This window comes from Mercenaria mercenaria, chromosome 12 (assembly GCF_021730395.1).
Source record: "Mercenaria mercenaria strain notata chromosome 12, MADL_Memer_1, whole genome shotgun sequence".
Lineage (NCBI taxonomy): Eukaryota > Metazoa > Mollusca > Bivalvia > Venerida > Veneridae > Mercenaria > Mercenaria mercenaria.
Window position 1 is genome coordinate 45,303,454 of NC_069372.1, and position 19,087 is coordinate 45,322,540.

Consider the following 19,087-nt stretch of genomic DNA (forward strand, 5'->3'; position numbering starts at 1 on the left):
CAGTGAGCATGATATCCCGCCAAGTAACATTAAACTGACACCGGGCTGACCAGTCCTAGTACTATCCTCTTAATGCTGAGCTCTAAGCGAAGAAGCCACTAGTACCATTTTTACGTCTTTGGTATGATGCAGCCAGGGATCCAATCACGACCTACCGCATACAAAGCGGGCTTCTACCACTAACCTACCGAGGCAGTTCAATGGGACCTTAAAGTTATTAATATATACTTACCTAAACCTTTGACAGAAGATCCTTCATTATTGGTCTCATTTTCACACAACAAAGCAATACATATCTGAAAATGCAGCTCTCTGATTGGTACTTCAGATTCCTTGACTTCAAATTTGTGTACTTACATGAGCCTGTGAAAGAAGCTCCTTCATGATATACTGATCATATATCTCTTTTCCTTTTGTTATTCGTTCTTCGTCTGTCTCTAAATTTTCAAATTTTTTAATCTGAAAATACAAAGGAAATTCATTATTTGACAAAGCAATCAATATTACGGTCATAGTCATTTTAGGCTGACGCCCAGTTGTAAATCTTTGCATGGTTCTTGATACTTTCCAATGGCAAGGTCGCATTGTGAAATTGGTTTTAACAATTTCATACATCAGATGTACAGACATGCCCCTAAAATGGCATTTTTGATCAACACATCTTGACAGTTTGTGACAAATAAGAAAGAATAAGACCTGGGGTATTTCAAAGGTCAAAGTCATACTTAAGGGTAAAAGTCCTACATATAATGTACAATGTAACTTGAAAATGCAATGAGCATTTTCACACCTATGACCATTTAAGACATGTGAAATTTGAAAGCATTTAGTAAAGTAGTTCAAATAGTCAATCTTAATGTAAACAAGAGTTCCACAAACTGGAGAAATTACACCCTTATTTCTAAAAGTTAGTGTTTTTTTTTTATATAACTGTGGACTTACTTTATACATTTTTCAAATTATAATTAATCATAATTGTTGATTCATATTGAAAAGAAATACTATTCCCAAAATAATCTTGTAAAGTGTTATCCTGAAGTGTTTTACTTCCTCCTGGATTATTTAAGCACAAGTAAAATCAAGTATTATTTGTCTAAGTAAAGGTTTTAGCCAAGTTATTTAATGGAGGACCATGGATTCTGGTAAAGTTACTGACCAGATAAAAATGGAACAAGCTGGAAGGTAGACCCAGCACAACCATTGGGGATTAACCCTTACCATGTTGGACTGTAATGACTGATACTGCCTTTGCGACCAGTGTAGATCATGATCAGCCTGCACATCCATGCAGTCTGATCATGATCTGCACTGTTTGCCATTCAGTGAGTATCATTTTAGTAAGCATCCCTTAATCATGTTAATGGTACTGTCCATATTGAAAGATGGACAAGTTCATTATAGAAATTTAGCAGGGTAAGGGTTAAAACCAGTCCATTTGTCCTTCAATGAAGTATCAATGTTGTGATCAGGAACGACAGCTCCACCTACACGTATGTGTGTGTGCCTATGTGGGTTTGTTGTTTTCTTTTTCAGTCTCAACACTTGCAGCAACTAGTTTGTGGGGAAAGACATTTAAGTACACAGACATTTAATGTGACATTATTAACCTATTTGCCATTTGCCACACGGACTAGCAATAATGAAAATAAGCCTAGGTTTTCCTCCAGTCCCATACAGTAATGAATATGGATTGGACAAGGAATTTTATCAGGACATAATCTCCATCAAGCTTCATTATTAATTCATCTTGCTCCTGAAATCTGTCATTAACCTCTCTTATCTAATCAGTGCCAGCAACAACTAAAGAAATAGCATGGCAAAAGTGCTCACTGATTGGGAACCAGTTTCAAGACAAAATTCTGCCTTTTTTCTGTTAACTATTTTTAAAGACATTCTTTGACAAAAATGAAACTCACACCACATAAGCTTCAGCTTCTATTATGTGTGATAGTATCACCACTACCAACGAGGGTTTCCTTAAGGGGCTCAAATAAGAAAATATCACCACTACTGACTACCGTCCTAAAATGATGCAAAACAGAAACTGACAGTCAAAAGTAGTAATGAAACTCATATTATATGAAATTCCATCTTACATGAACACTTGATTATTCAAATAAATAAAACAGAAATATCACAAATATTGACAATTTTAATTCTAAAACAAGAGGACCATGATGGTCCTGAATCGCTCACCTCTTCCCACATGACCCAGTTTTGAGTATGACATCGTTTTTTCTATTATTTGACATAGTGACCTAGTTTTTGAGCTCATGTGACCCAGTTTTGAACTTGACCTAGATATTATCAAGATAAAAATTCTGACCAATTTTCATGAAGATCCATTGAAAAATATGGTCTCAAGAGAGGTCACAAGGTTTTTCTATTATTTGACCTATTGACCTAGTTTTCAAAGGTACATGACCCTGTTTTGAATTTTACCTAGATATCATCAAGGTGAACATTCTCACTAATTTTCATTAAGATCTCATTAAAAATATGGCCTCTAGAGAGGTCACAAGGTTTTTCTACTTTTATACCTACTGGCCTAGTTTTTGACCGCACGTGACCCAGTTTCAAAACTGACTTAGATATCATCAAGATGAACATTTAGATCAATTTTCATGAAGATCCATTGAAAAATATGGCCTCTAGAGAGGTCAAAAGATTTTTCTAATTTTAGACCTACTGACCTAGTTTCTGACCGCACGTGACCCAGTTTCAAACTTGACCTAGATATCATTAAGATAAACATTCAGACTAACTTTCATACAGATCCCATGAAAAATATGGCCTCTAGAGAGGTCACAACGTTTTTTCATTATTTGACCTACTGACCTACTTTTTCAAGGCACGTGGCCCACTTTCGAACTTGACCTAGATATCATCAAGATGAACATTCTGACCAATTTTTATGGAGATCCATTCATAAGTATGGCCTCTAGAGAGGACATAAGGTTTTTCTATTTTTATACCTACTGACCTAGTTTTTGACCGCACATGACCCTGTTTCGAACTTGACCTAGATATCATCAAGATGAACATTCAGACCAACTTTCATACAGATCCCATGAAAAATATGGCCTTTAGAGAGGTCATAAGGTTTTTCTATTATTTGACCTACTGACCTAGTTTTTGACGGCACGTGACCTACTTTCGAACTTGACCTAGATATCACCAAGATGAACATTCAGACCAACTTTCATACAGATCCCATGAAAAATATGGCCTCTAGAGAGGTCACAAGGTTTTTCTATTATTTGACCTACTGACCTAGTTTTTGGCAGCATGTGACCCACTTTCGAACTTGACCTAGATATCATCAAGGTGAACATTCTGACCAATTTTCATGAAGATCTCATGAAATATATGGCCTCTAGAGAATTCACAAGGTTTTTCTATTTTTAGACCTACTGACCTAGTTTTTGATGGCATATGGCCCAGTTTCGAACTTGATCTAGATATCATCAAGATGAACATTGTTACCAACTTTCATAAAGATCCCACGAAAAATGTGACCTCTAGAGTGGTCACAAGCAAAAGTTTACGGACGGACGGACGCACGGACGACGGACGCCGCGCGATCACAAAAGCTCACCTTGTCACTTTGTGACAGGTGAGCTAACAACCTGATTTATTTTCCCATTGAAAACAATGTGTGTTATTATGTAAAGCATACACTTGATTATAATTCAAATAAATAAAACAAATAATATCACAAATACATTGTAATTCTAAAACAACCCAATTTATTTTCCCACTGAAAACAACGTGTGTTATTATGCATAGCATACACTGTTAGTATGTCACAATTATTGCATCACTGTGTCAAACGTCATAAAGATGTGCAGAAAATAAATAAGACACAAACAGGCAAATATCTGGTAGATGGTAACAAGGATGTAAACAATAATGTGTTAGAATGAATAAAATCGTATTGTAGTTCTGCTGCCTCATGATATAATTCCTTCAAATCTAAACTCCAAACAATGCTTTCATTCAATGATAAAATTTAATATGTTTTGGGGTATATTATTACAATTAAACATTTATAGGCTATTAGCTTTGTATTGGGGGAAATATGCACAAGTTGTGCAGTGGAAATATTGCGCTACTTTAGGAGTGCAATATTCTTCCGCTAAAGAACGAGTGCATATTTCCTGATGCAAAGATAATAACCTTTTTATTACATGATATGTATGCGCGCATGCATACGAAGATGTATCTACACCAATGTAATGTAAATATCATGAATTTGTTCAATAGCCTGTATAAAATTGACAATTATACTGAACAAAATAAAGAATTAATACAACGCCACACACTGAATTACATACGTCACACACCCGATATGAAATTCCGGCGTTGGCTATTGTATAGAAAAATATTGATGTTTCCGGTAACATTGTCACTTATTGGAGAAAAGAAATGAGTATGTAATAAAACTATGTATTGTCAGCATGAATAAAATACACACTTTGATTCAGTATCTCAACATGTTAAAAATGTTGTGTTTGCACAGTGCTATCTTCAAGTTCCAAGACATTAAGACAGGATGTCTTGTAAACACAAGTCAGATATCACTGAAATATTTTATATGTAAAAGTTAAACATAGGAATGACCCAGATCAAGCTATTGCATGAATGTTGTTATTGTACTTGTCCCTACTTGTCCGGAAACTGATACTGTCCAGAAACTGGTTCCAAACCATTATGATCAGACTTAATTGCACTAAAAGTTACCAGGAGTGAATAGAGAGCATTTAGCACTAGGGAACTTCTATTTCCATGTAAAAAATGCTGTATTTTAACTTCATCTTAATGAACAACCTTCTTCCATGCCCAGCACTACTGTCTTAATACAAATGTTTGACTGTACATATACTTAAACTAGTTATTAAATAATTATGTATCATTAAAGTGTTCCATTCTAAGTCTGAGAGAAATTTTCAACAACAACAAGAGCTGTCCGTAAGACAGCCAAGCTCGACTATTCGAAATATTGTCACAGAAGCAGGAAAATATTACCCAAAAAGGTTAAATATCAAAAGAGTTTTAAGTTCAAAAGGGGGCATAATTTGACCAAAATGCATATCAGTTATGGGACTTGCTGCTATCAACTAGTTTTATAACCCCGAAGGCACATGTGAAGTTTCAATTCAATATCTGCATTAGTTTTGGAGATAGAAACTCGCATGTAAAACTTTAACCAGAATTTTCAAAGTCCAAAAGGGGGCATAATTTTCCCAAAATACATGCCAGAGTTATGGGACTTGACCCAGTGAGGTTGGTAATTGATCTAGAAAAAGAAAAAATAAGTTTCAAATCTATATGCCTTTTAGTAATTGCCGTATGTACTTGCACGCAAAACTTTAACCAGTATTTTCTAAGTCCAAAAAGGGGAATAATTTGCTCAAAATACATGTCAGAGTTATGGGACTTGATCCAGTGAGGATAGTAATTGATCTAGAAAAAGAAAAAGTAAGTTTCAAATCTATATGCCTTTTAGTAATAGCTGTATGTACTTGCACGCAAAACTTTAACCAGAATTTGCTAAGTCCAAAAGGGGGCATAATTTGGCCAAAATGAAGGTCAGAGTTATGGGACTTGCTGCTATCAACTAGTTTTATAACCCCGAAGACACATGTGAAGTTTCAAATCAATATCTGCATTAGTTCTGGAGATAATAACTTGCATGTAAAACATTAACCAAAATTTTCTAAGTCTAAAAGGGGGCATAATTTGCTCAAAATACATGTCAGAGTTATGGGACTTGACCCAGTGAGGTTGGTAATTGATCTAGAAAAAGAAAAAATAAGTTTCAAATCTATATGCCTTTTAGAAATAGCTGTATGTACTTGCACGCAAAACTTTAACCAGAATTTTCTAAGTCCAAAAGGGGGCATAATTTGACCAAAATGAAAGTCAGAGTTATGGGACTTGGTGCTATCAACTAGTTTTATAACCCCGAAGACACATTTGAAGTTTCAAATCAATATCTGCATTAGTTTTGGAGATAGTAACTTGCATGTAAAACTTTAACCAAAATTTTCTAAGTCCAAAAGGGGGCATAATTTGCTCAAAATACATGTCAGAGTTATGGGACTTGACCCAGAGAGGTTGGTAATTGACCTAGAAAAAGAAAAAATAAGTTTCAAAGCTATATGACTTTAATTGATGGCTGTATGTACTTGCATGCAAAAACTTAACCAAGGTGTGACGCCGACGCCGACGCCGACGCCGACGCCAGGGTGAGTAGAATAGCTAGACTATTCTTCGAATAGTCGAGCTAAAAAATTGTAATCAGTAAAAATCATTTTAAAGTTCAGTTATTAAATTTGGGTTCCTTTAACTTTAAGAGCAGATTTGTTTCAGATTAAATCTTCCCTACTTCACATAGCAAAAATAATAAGTTAACCAACAAAATGTGTAATGAAAAGAAGTCTGCCCTTACATTGATATAGTCCTATATGATAAATAGCTATCAGCCAGGAACCATTCAGACAAAGCTTTTGATAGGTTACAAAACTGAGGATGAGATCAACCTTGCCATTGGTCAAATTTAACCCTTTCCCTGCAAACTTTTCCATCTTTCATTTTTGACAGTACTATTATTTGTTAAAAGGGGTGCATATCAAGTAGTTACTGACTAAATGGTGAACAGTGATGATCATGATCAGACTGCATAGATGTGCAGTTTGATCATGATCTGCACTGGTCGCAAAGGCAGAATCAATCGTGTTCAGCATAAGAAGGGTTAAAATGTGATCTGAATCAGCATACCATGTTGTTTATTTTTCTTCAGAACAATTTAGGACATGTTTTCCAGAGTTTGATGATGGAAGACGATCCTTTGTGACCTTCGTTTTCAGGCATGGGCTGGCAACTGGGTAGAATCACCAACCTTCCATAAGTCCGCTGGATTCCTCACATGAAGATTCAAAGTCTGAGTCCTTAACCACATGGCCATTGAGGTCTTTTCACATCTGATACATGAGTTTAGACACCTGTTGTGTCAGTACAACAGTCTCAGGTTACTAGGCCAAAATTGCTCTTACCGAGACTTGACCTTGGACTTCATACTCATACAATATCAAACAATCCTTTAAACAATTTATTGTAGCAAGGTTTGTTACCTTGACCTTTGATTTCCTACCCCCACAATATCAAGTAGTCCTACATAAGTTCTAGTAGGTAGGTTTGACTATTCTCAAGCTTGTGTCAACCTCAATGTCATGACCTTGAACTCTGACCTAACCTCAATGTCATGGATCTTGAACTCTGACCTAACCTCAATGTCATGGACCTTAAACTCAGACCTAACCTCAATGTCATGGATCTTGAACTCTGACCTAACCTCAATGTCATGGACCTTGAACTCTGACCCTAACCTCAATGTCATGGATCTTGAACTTTGACCTCAAGCATACTTTTAGCTCTCACTTCCTATTTATAAGGTATTATTTTATTATGCAAAATGCAAATTAACACCAAGGCTCCCACATTTATAAAATTTTGTAAGAATATATAACAAGATCATTCTTTTACAAATCAACACCGTTCAAAGGCTTTCAATTATTGTCTTCATGCCGAGTCGTGACTTCTGGATGGCCTTTTCCCTTCTATACAGGGGCCAACAATCATAAATGCACTTTTTTCTTAAATTTAACAGGAAACAAGAGCTGTCACTAACGGTGACAAATGCCCCCGCAGCGACTTGACCTTTGACCTGGTGACCTTGACCTTTCACCTGGTGACCCAAAAGTCAGTAGGGGTCGTGTACTCAATAAGTACTATCAGCATGTGAAGTTTGAAGGTCCTGGGTGCAGTGGTTTGCGGGTAAAGTGCCTTCATGCAAAAAGTTAACATTGTGACGAACGAACTAACGAACTAACGAACGGACGGACAGTTGAAAACTAATGGGGGCATAAAAATATGACAAATTTAAGCTTATTTTGGCTAACATTTTTTGCAAGTACAAGCTGTTTTGACATGTTTTGAGCTATGTTTGGCACTGTCTGCAATGATTCCATTGCCAAATGGAAATAATTTATTTTATCTTAATCAAATCAAATTTAGCACTATATATAGCCTTCTTACACGATATTGTTCCGTCTCCATAATGGAATTTATCCATTATCAAACAAGTGCGCAAATATGCTGGCTTACTGTTTACCAAATAACAGACATATTATATCTTTTACAGGCAAGAAAACACCTGTTTCGTTCAGTTTTATGAGCAGAGTAAGACACTGATGGAAGGGTGATGGTTTCGCTTGACCAGGCCAAAATTTTGTAAATGTTTACCAGGGGCAAATCTGTTGTAAACGTTTACCAGTTAGCATGGTAGAGAGTCAAACCCTTATATCACATGCCAAATATCAAAGCTCTAGAGAAAAAGATTTTAAAGTCTGATGGCTGAAAACCTATTTTTAACCAAAAAGACCCATGTGTTCAATGAACCAGAACCATTTGAACAACTCTGAAAGAGGGCTACCCAGAGATCATTTGTGTAAAGTTTCATCAAAATCCATTCAGTGGTTTTGGAGATGTTGTTTAATGAAACTGTTGATGAAAAGTGACCTGGCTACCATGTTTTTTGACAAATCAGAAAATTCTGAATATCATTAATTTTGTAGAGGGTTGCATAAGGACAGAATCTATGTGAAATTATTTTAAAATTGGGCCAGCAGTTTCTTGATGAACTGGTATAATTTGAACAATCTTTGTAGAAGGTGATGTCAGAACCATTTGTTTGAAGTTATTTCATCGGTTTAGGTGATGTCGTTTGAAGATTTTTCTATTTTTAGCTCTAGCGGCCCGTATGTGCAACCAAGCTGAACTATTTTAACAATTTTGATACAGGACCATCCAAGGAACATCCACGCCAAGTTCCATCAAAATCTATTTAGTGGTTTTGGAGGAGATGTTGTTTAAACACAACTGTTGATGACGAAAGGACGAACTTAGTTAATGAAGGATGGGCACAGCGCGATCACAATAGCTCTGGACAAAGCTGTCATTCTTGTATCTGATCTTTTGCCACTAAGTGTGACCTTGACCTTAGACCTAGGAACCTGGTTCTTCCGCAAGACAAACCGCCTCATACTGATGAACAATTGTGCCAAGTTACATCAAAATCCCTTCATGCATGAAGAAGATATGCTCCGTCCGTCATTCTTGTATCTGATCTTCGACCTCTAAGTGTGACCTTGACCTTAGAACTAGGTTCTTGCACATGACACTATACCTCATGATGGTGAACATTTTGTGCCAAGTTATATCAAAATCCCTCCATGCATGAAGAAAAAATGCTCCAGACAAAGTTGTCATTCTTGTATCTAACCTTTGGCCTCTAAGTGTGACCTTGGCCTTAGACTTAGGGACCTGGTTCTTGCGCAGGACACTCCGTCTCATGATGGTGAACAATTGTGCCAAGTTACATCAAAATCCATCTATGCATGGAGAAGAAATGCTCCGGACAAATACATTCTCAAATTTACCTTTGACCTCTAAGTGTGACCTTGACCTTAGACCTAGGGAACTGGCTCTTGTGCATGTCACTCTACCTCATGATGATGAACATTTGTGCCATGTTACATCAAAATCCCTCCGTGAATGAAGAAGAAATGCTCCAGACAAAGTTTGTGTATGCCACCTGCATGCCCTTCAGCCCGCCAAGGGTGTTCCCATAACATGTCCCATCTTAATCAGACAAACATATAAAAAGTGCTTAAAGTGTATGAGAACACTTTAAGAAATTCTAGAACTTTGTTCATGAAAAATGCAAGAAATGTTCATGATTTGCTCTTTATAATTTCACAGGGACAATGCTAGCAAAAAAAGGTAAAATAAATGACCCAAATCAATGGGACTGACTTAAAATCCAGTAACCCATGTCCGGAAAGTAGAGATGAAAACCTGAGTCTTAAAAATGATGAGACAACACAGGTCTTTAACAAACAATAAATTCCTTTGAGAGATGCAGAACAAATGCACAAGTAACCCGTCAGCCAGTGTTTTTTATATAATTACACAAACGTCAAGACAATTTTTCTCAATGATGGCGACATGTCTGCCATAAACTGTTTGACAAGATATTTGTAAAACATTCTGTAACATGGTGTTAACAAGAACAACATTCTAATATAAACTGTTAACCTGGAATGCACTACATAATTAGTTTACCAACGTGAAGCATCAGCCAGTAAAAACATGCTGGATGATGAAGCTACTGACATAAAAACGAATTAGACATGAAAATGAATTAGACACTACCTGTTCAGACATGATATGAATTAATAAATTTTTGAAGCTGCAGAAGTGGGTAGTTATATTAATATTCTGGCAGTCAGTCACGAAAACCAGATTTCATGAACAGAAGAGGAGAAAAATCAAGCATCTGATTGTTTGATTTTGAACTCAATATTAACCCTTACCATGCTGGATAGGATTGATTCAGCCTTTGTGACCAGTGTAGATCATGATCAGCCTGCACATCTGTGCAGTCTGATCATGATTTGCACTGTTCGCTATTCTGCCAGTATATTTTTGGTAAGCACCCTTTTAACAATTTAATAATAGTACTGCCCAAATTGAAAGATGGACCAGTTCATTATAGAAATTTAGCAGGGTTAGGGTTAAAACTGACCAATGGAATCATGAATACAAGATGAATGGTAAATATGATATTTTTCTAACTTACATCATTTGCGAACGACTATTAAGATGATTTGACCGATAATGGAAAGACAGAATTTTCGAACTCGCATAAATACGTAAAAGGTTTTTTAGCCTACTTTTCTGCCGATAAATCAATGGCCTGACCTCTGCTGTAATGAGCCAGACCAGTAAGTAGTCGGAGCAATTTCCTAACACACATTTATTCGCAAATCCATCATATCTAGGAACACTCAGGAAAATAATGACATCTTACAGACTCTGTTGCATATTTTATTGAGTGTTTACCATACAATCATTTATATTTGTTTCCTTTGTATTCTCGTTTCTTCAACGAGACAATAACTCTTCATTTCTGGAAACATATCAACCCTTCATCATGCTGGACATGCTTGATTCTGCTTTTGCGACTAGTGTAGATCATGATCAGGCTGCACATACATGCAGTCTGATCATGATCTGCACTGTTCGCCATTCGGTCAGTATCTTTTTGGTAAGCATCCCTATTAACTGTTAATGGTACTGTCCAAATTAAAAGATGAACAAGTTCATTATAGAAATTTAGCAGGGTAAGAGATAATGCGTTGTTTGTACAAGTATAATAGAACACCAAAATCGTGACTGACTGTTTCTCATGAAATCAGGCATCATTCTGCGAAGAATTCATCTTCATAGATAAAGGAGATCTCATTTGCAGTTAACATCATATGCCAATTACTTGGTGCAACAGTTTTATTTGTGGACTAACCCAAGAAAATTAATTTCCCATGAAAATCAATTATTCTTAAAAGTTAAACAGCAATTTATTTAACAAATAATCAAGGCCTTTGAGTTGTTTATCGTCTAATTTATCACGGTTCAGAGTTCAGATGCGTAGGGATTGAACCACGAGGGCGTTAGCCCGAGTGGTTAAATACTGAAGCATCTGAACGATGAACTGTGGTAAATTAGACGATAAATAACAAGAAGGCCTTGATTGTTTTCATTCTGACATGCTCATATATATATTTTAATAGATATTATACTGGACTTCATTTAAGCGAGGAGTAATGTATCGAACGTCATGCGGCAATTTGACGTCAAAATGCTCTCTTACCGGTCCGCGCGTCAACCATTGTTTATCGCAGAATATACAGAGCTTGATTTCCTTCTTTGTTTAACTGGAAATCAAACCGAGTCATGTTAGAATACTGTTTTTATTCTCTTTAAATACTGCTTCGGTTACAAATACAATTGTTAGAAGGAATTGCTTAGAAATTATCACTGGATTAACTATAACATCAGAATGACCCCAAACTACTTAAAAAAACTTCCTTGTAAGTAGGCAGAAATTTGGTGTTGACTTCATTATCCTACCTATATAATATACCTCAAAACGCTGACAAGGCATAAATCGGATCAATAAAAAACGTAAAACTTAAAAGCATTAATACACTAGTTTTTCTCCATAACCTTGCTATTTATGGAATTTTAAATCATGCAGATATGTAAATGTATACTTGTTTTATCATCCTACGATAATTCAAAGCAAAAAGTTCACTTCATTGATTGACAGTGATATTACTATACCACTCCGATAGTGATACAATTCACCTCAAGATGTTGCGATTTACGTCACAACAATAATTAACTCCTCGTTATGTGATCAATACGATTAAAATTGCTCGCAGTCATTCTGTCACCCACATATAGGTAGCAATCAATATGATTAAAATTGCTTGCAGTCACGCAGTCTTTAATACTATCGTATTTGCTATGATATTTTTAAACCGTTACCCAGCTAAATTTCTGTAATGAACTTGTCCATCTTCCAATTACGGCAGTACCACTTATTATTCAAAGGGGTGTTCACTGAAAATTTACTGACTGATTAGCGAACAGTGTAGACCATGATCAGCATGCATGGATGCGCTGGCTGATCATGGTCTGCATTGGTCACAAAGGCAAAATCACTTGCCGCCACACAAATAACCACTCTCCTAACAGATATTTAACAAGTGGACATGTACACTGAACAAGAGGATAAAAAAGGCATTAAATAGCTCACCTGCCCTCCTTCTTACCAAAGATGCCCAAGTATCCAATTTGACCTTGTTTTCCATTTTCAGGAAAATAATGTGGCCTGTAGAGTTTTAGCAAGGGTTTTCTGTCATTTGACCTTAGGTGACCTAACTTTTTTTAACCCTAGATGATCCAGTAATGAACTTTTTTGAGATTTTATTGTTAGAGAACATTCTGACAATGTAAAACTGTGACACCTGGAGAGTTCGCACACAAACCGTTGATGGACAGTGATGTATACTAGGGCTGTAACGAGTATCCGAGTACTCGAATATCCACGAGTTTGACCAAAAGTTCGAGTACGGATATTCGTCATTGTCAAGATCATTGGATCGCGATCTTTTTCATTAATAAATGCAATATGTAAAATTCTATCAATAAAACTAAATTAAAGCCACATTAAACATCTTTAATGAATTTTCTTGCAAATCTAAGATGATTACGCGTTGTCGGATTCTAAACCGGATGTAAACAAAAGTTTTAGGTAGAGTTTAAAAGTATCGGTCTTATATTCGAACTAAAATTAATATGAAATCTGTCAAAACAGTGAATAAACATTTACCATTTAAGTAATTAAATTCAATAAAAACTTAGTTACGAAATTTCTGTCCAACAAATAAAATTTTCTTATCAAAAAATACGGAACTGTTACTAAATATTGTCATATTAATGACCGACGTCATATCGTTCATCTGCAAGAATGGCCGAACATTACAGAAGTCCACCCGCAAAACCTGACCTTAATTAATGAGCAAAACATCAAACATAGGTCAAAACTAGAAAATGCTTTTGTAAAAAAGCGCATGTCTCCCCAAATGCAAAGTCCTATAGGCAAAAAGTCAATAGGGGTCAGGAGCGATAGTCAAAAAGACACTGATTGTTGGCTGCAATAGGGATCATCTTCTTGGCATGTCCAGTCATCCCGCTAAGTTTCAACACTCTTGGCCTAGTGGTTCTCAAGTCACTGTTCAGGCTCCTGTGACCTTGACCTTTGATCAAGTGACCTCAAAATAAATAGGGGTCATCTACTCTGCATGTCCAATCATCCTATTAAGTTTCAACATTGTAGGTCAAGTGGTTCTCAAGTTATTTCCAAAAAATGATTTTACATGAACTGGCCACTGTGACCTTGACCTTGAATAGACTGACCCCAAAATCAATAGGGGTCATCTACTCTGCATGTTCAATCATCCTATGAAGTTTCAACATTCTGGGTCAAGTGGTTCTCAAGTTATTGATCGGAACTGGTTATCAATGTTCAGGCCCCTGTGTCCTTGACCTTTAATGGAGTGACCCCAAAAACAATAGGGGTCATTTACTCTGCATGACCAATCATCCTATGAAGTTTCAACATTGTAGGTAAAGTGGTTCTCAAGTTACTGACCGGAAATGGTTTTCAATGTTCAGGCCCCTGTGACCTTGACCTTTAATAGACTGACCCCAAAATCGATAGAGGTCATCTACTCTGTATGACCAATCATCCTATTAAGTTTCAACATTCTGGGTCAAGTGGTTCTCAAGTTACTGACCGGAAATGGTTTTCAATGTTCAGGCCCCTGTGACCTTGACCTTTTATGGAGTGACCCCAAATTCGATAGGGGTCATCTACTTTGCATGCACAATCATCCTATGAAGTTTCAACATTATGGGTCAAGTGGTTCTCTAGTTATTGATCGGAAATGGTTTTCCATGTTCAGGCCCCTGTGACCTTGACCTTTGATGGAGTGACCCCAAAATCAATAGGGGTCATCTACTCTTCATGACCAATCATCCTATGAAGTTTCAACATTCTGGGTCAAGTGGTTCTCTAGTTATTGATCGGAAATGGTTTTCAATGTTCAGGCCCCTGTGACCTTGACCTTTGACGGAGTGACCCCAAAATCAATACGGGTCATCTACTCTTCATGACCAATCATCCTATGAAGCTTCAACATTCTGGGTCAAGTGGTTCTCTAGTTATTGATCGGAAATGGTTTTCAATGTTCAGGCCCCTGTGACCTTGACCTTTGACGGAGTGACCCCAAAAACAATAGGGGTCATCTACTCTTCATGACCAATCATCCTATGAAGTTTCAACATTCTGGGTCAAGTGGTTCTCTAGTTATTGATCGGAAATGGTTTTCAATGTTCAGGCCCCTGTGACCTTGACCTTTGACGGAGTGACCCCAAAAACAATAGGGGTCGTCTACTCCAGCAGCCCTACAATCCTATGAAGTTTGAAGGTTCTAGGTGAAATGGTTCTCCAGTTATTGCTCGGAAATGAAGTGTGACGTACGGACGGACGGACGGACGGACAGACGGACGGAAGGACGGACGGACGGACGGACGGAAGGACGGACGGACGGACAGGGCAAAAACAATATGTCTCCTGGGGGAGACATAACTATTACACTTAGCACCATGAGAACTGCAAAGTTTAGATTCCATAAAGAAAAAAGTACAAAAATAACAGGATTGCATTTTAAATTTGTATCATAAGTTGTTGCTGGTGATTCGTGGTTCGATCTGTGAATCGTCAGCTCCGACTCGTGGATCGGATCGGATCGCCACTTGTCTGACGATCCACAGCCCTAATGTATACAGAACAATCACAACACCTCCCATCTTGAATAATGAGCTCAGGTTAGCTAAAAGGACTGAACAGACATGTCTGCCTTGAATTCAGATAATTTATTTGTTTAGCATTCTTAATTCTTAAATAAAATATATTATTTCTTAAATATTGTAAATAGTTTTAATGATTAACTGATTCAAACAATGGAGTAATCATTATCGTGCATCGGTATATAATAAACAATTCATTAAATGGCAATAACATTCCTTTCACAGTTATTAGTGCTCCTACACCCTCATGCAAATGATAGGTCAACTGGTGCTAATAAGCACTTCAGACCTGAAACTGCCATCTAATAAGTGTTTGGTCATCAACACAATGAAATCATGTAAAAGTGCATTAAATAAATGACTACAGACTATATATATATATATATATATATATATATATATATATATATATATATTATATATATATATATATATATATATATATATATATATATATATATATATATATATATATATATATATATGTATGTTTAAAGACACCAATGTGTCAGCAGGCAATGATTAATTATAAGTCAATTTGAAATAATATATTTATGATGAAAGTGGAAGTTCATCACTTCACAGCAACCAGTAAATGAAACTCCTGATGAAGTGGGATGATTTATGAATAATTGATCTGATACTGGAAACGATCCATTATACGATAATTAACTATCAATATACCATAATTTGTTCACCACCTGAGTAGTGGAAAATACCTCTATGAAATATGCATGAAGGTACAGGAGCTGCTCATTTTATTTTTTATGGAGATTTCCTATTTCGCTTTTCAGGCTGTGAAAAGCCAAGCAGAACTTATATACCATATCATTTGAACAAAATTCTGTTTGATTCACACTTAAAAAAACTTCTATTGCCCCTGAGAATATCTTTCAAATTACAAATAGTGTATTTATGACACTTCTTAAAATTAATAACAATACCTTTTAAATAACATACTCAAATTTCAACAAAACTGACAATGCTTTGAATTTGCAACCTCAACCCAACTTCAGGACGGAAAGAGTAAATGTACTGCTTCATAAAATTTCAACTGTGTACAAAATGTACATGGTGTTGGGACGGAAAGAGTAAATGTATCTCATCATAAAATTTAAACTTTAAGGACGGAAAGAGTAAATGTACTGCTTCATAAAATTTCAACTGTGTACAAAATGTACATGGTGTAGGGACGGAAAGAGTAAATGTATCTCATCATAAAATTTCAACTTTAAGGACGGAAAGAGTAAATATATCTCATCATAAAATTTCAACTGTAGGGATGGAAAGAGTAAATATATCTCATCATAAAATTTCAACTGTAAGGACGGAAAGAGTAAATATATCTCATCATAAAATTTCAACTTTAAGGACGGAAAGAGTAAATATATCTCATCATAAAATTTCAACTGTAAGGATGGAAAGAGTAAATATATCTCATCATAAAATTTCAACTTTAAGGACGGAAAGAGTAAATGTATCTCATGATAAAATTTCAGCTGTAAGGATGGAATAAGGAAATATACCTATCATAAAATTTCAACTTTAAGGATGGAAAGAGTAAATATATCTCATCATAAAATTTCAACTGTAAGGATGGAAAGAGTAAATATATCTCATCATAAAATTTCAACTTTAAGGACGGAAAGAGTAAATATATCTCATCATAAAATTTCAACTGTAAGGATGGAAAGAGTAAATATATCTCATCATAAAATTTCAACTGTAGGGATGGAATAAGGAAATATACCTATCATAAAATTTCAACTTTAAGGACGGAAAGAGTAAATATATCTCATGATAAAATTTCAGCTGTAAGGATGGAATAAGGAAATATACCTATCATAAAATTTCAACTTTAAGGATGGAAAGAGTAAATATATCTCATCATAAAATTTCAACTTTAAGGACAGAAAGAGTAAATATATCTCATCATAAAATTTCAACTTTAAGGACAGAAAGAGTAAATATATCTCATCATAAAATTTCAACTGTAAGGATGGAATAAGGAAATATACCTATCATAAAATTTCAACTGTAAGGATGGAATAAGGAAATATACCTATCATAAAATTTCAAATTTAAGGATGGAAAGAGTAAATATATCTCATCATAAAAGTTCAACTGTAGGGATGGAAAGAGTAAATATATCTCATCATAAAATTTCAACTGTAGGGATGGAAAGAAAGAGTAAATATATCTCATCATAAAATTTCAACTGTAGGGATGGAAAGAGTAAATATATCTCATCATAAAATTTCAACTGTAGGGATGGAAAGAGTAAATATATCTCATCATAAAATTTCAACTGTAGGGATGGAAAGAGTAAATATATCTCATCATAAAATTTCAACTGTAGGGATGGAAAGAGTAAATATATCTCATCATAAAATTTCAACTTTAAGGACGGAAAGAGTAAATATATCTCATCATAAAATTTCAACTGTAAGGATGGAATAAGGAAATATACCTATCATAAAATTTCAACTGTAAGGATGGAATAAGGAAATATACCTATCATAAAATTTCAACTGTAAGGATGGAATAAGGAATAAGGAAATATACCTATCATAAAATTTCAACTGTATGGATGGAAAGAGTAAATATATCTCATCATAAAATTTCAACTGTAGGGATGGAAAGAGTAAATATATCTCATCATAAATTTTCAACTGTTGGGATGGAAAGAGTAAATATATCTCATCATAAAATTTCAACTTCAAAGACAGAAAGAGTAAATATATCTCATAAAATTTCAAATGTAAGGACAGAAAGAAGAAACATAAGTCATCATAAAATTTCAACAGGAAGGACGGAATAAGGAAATGTACCTCATCATAAAATTTCAACAGGAAGGACGGAAAGAGGAAATGTATCTTATCATAAAATTTCTGCTATGAGGAAGGTTTCTTTTGTAAGAGGAAACTTACCTCATCATAAAATTTCAACTGTGGGACTGGAACATCACACTGTTCTTCACAGAATTGCTTGAATAACAAATATCCTGAAAATAAAGAAACACATACATTAAAACAAACAGAAACATATTAATATCCAGAAAATAATAGATTTACCCTGAAAATGGAAAAGAGGAACAAACCCAGAAAAAAGTTCAGTTGACACTCTCTCAAATTCCAAGGGACCAAGCTTTTACCTCAAAATAACCGAAATTCAACTTAAAATGATATTTTGTGTACATTTTTTCAAGACATGACATGAAAACCTCTTTGTGATAGCCGGAATTTTCAGATAAGCAAGTTCGAGATATAGAGTTTCAATTGTATAATCCTGATAAAAGACATACATATCAAAATAATTACAAACAATATCCCAGAATACAGTAATTATTATCATATAACAAGAGGGTCATGAATGACCCTACAGCGCTCACCTATAAAACTTGGCCTTTGAATCATCAAGATAACATTCTGACCAAGTTTCATGAAGATAGAGTCGTAAATGTGGCCTCTACAGTGTGAACAAGCTTTTCCTTTGATTTGAGTGGTGACCTAGGTCTTGACCCCACATGACCCAGTTTCAAACTTGGCATGGGAATCATCAAGAAAAACATTCTTACCAAGTTTCAAGAAGAAAGGGTTATAAATATGGCCCACAGTGTTAACATTGTCAAGCTTTTCTTTTGATTTGAGCTGGTGACCCAGTTTCAAACTTTGCCTAGGAATCATCAAGATAAACATTCTGACTAAGTGTCATGAAGATAGGGTCATAAATGTGGCATCTA

The 19,087-nt window shown here is 35.5% G+C and overlaps 1 protein-coding gene across 3 annotated transcripts in view; it reads right to left on the reverse strand.

The window, feature by feature from the left end:
• LOC123533318 (beta-adrenergic receptor kinase 2-like) overlaps positions 1–19,087 on the reverse strand; it is a 179,856-nt gene that overhangs the window by 144,535 nt on the left and 16,234 nt on the right. For all 3 annotated transcript variants that reach the window (XM_053519939.1, XM_053519938.1, XM_053519937.1), the window contains exons 3-4: positions 18,276–18,349; positions 358–459 (exon numbers count right to left, since the gene is read on the reverse strand). In XM_053519939.1, the coding sequence (XP_053375914.1) occupies positions 358–459; positions 18,276–18,349 (176 nt within the window). The remainder of the gene's footprint in view (positions 1–357; positions 460–18,275; positions 18,350–19,087) is intronic.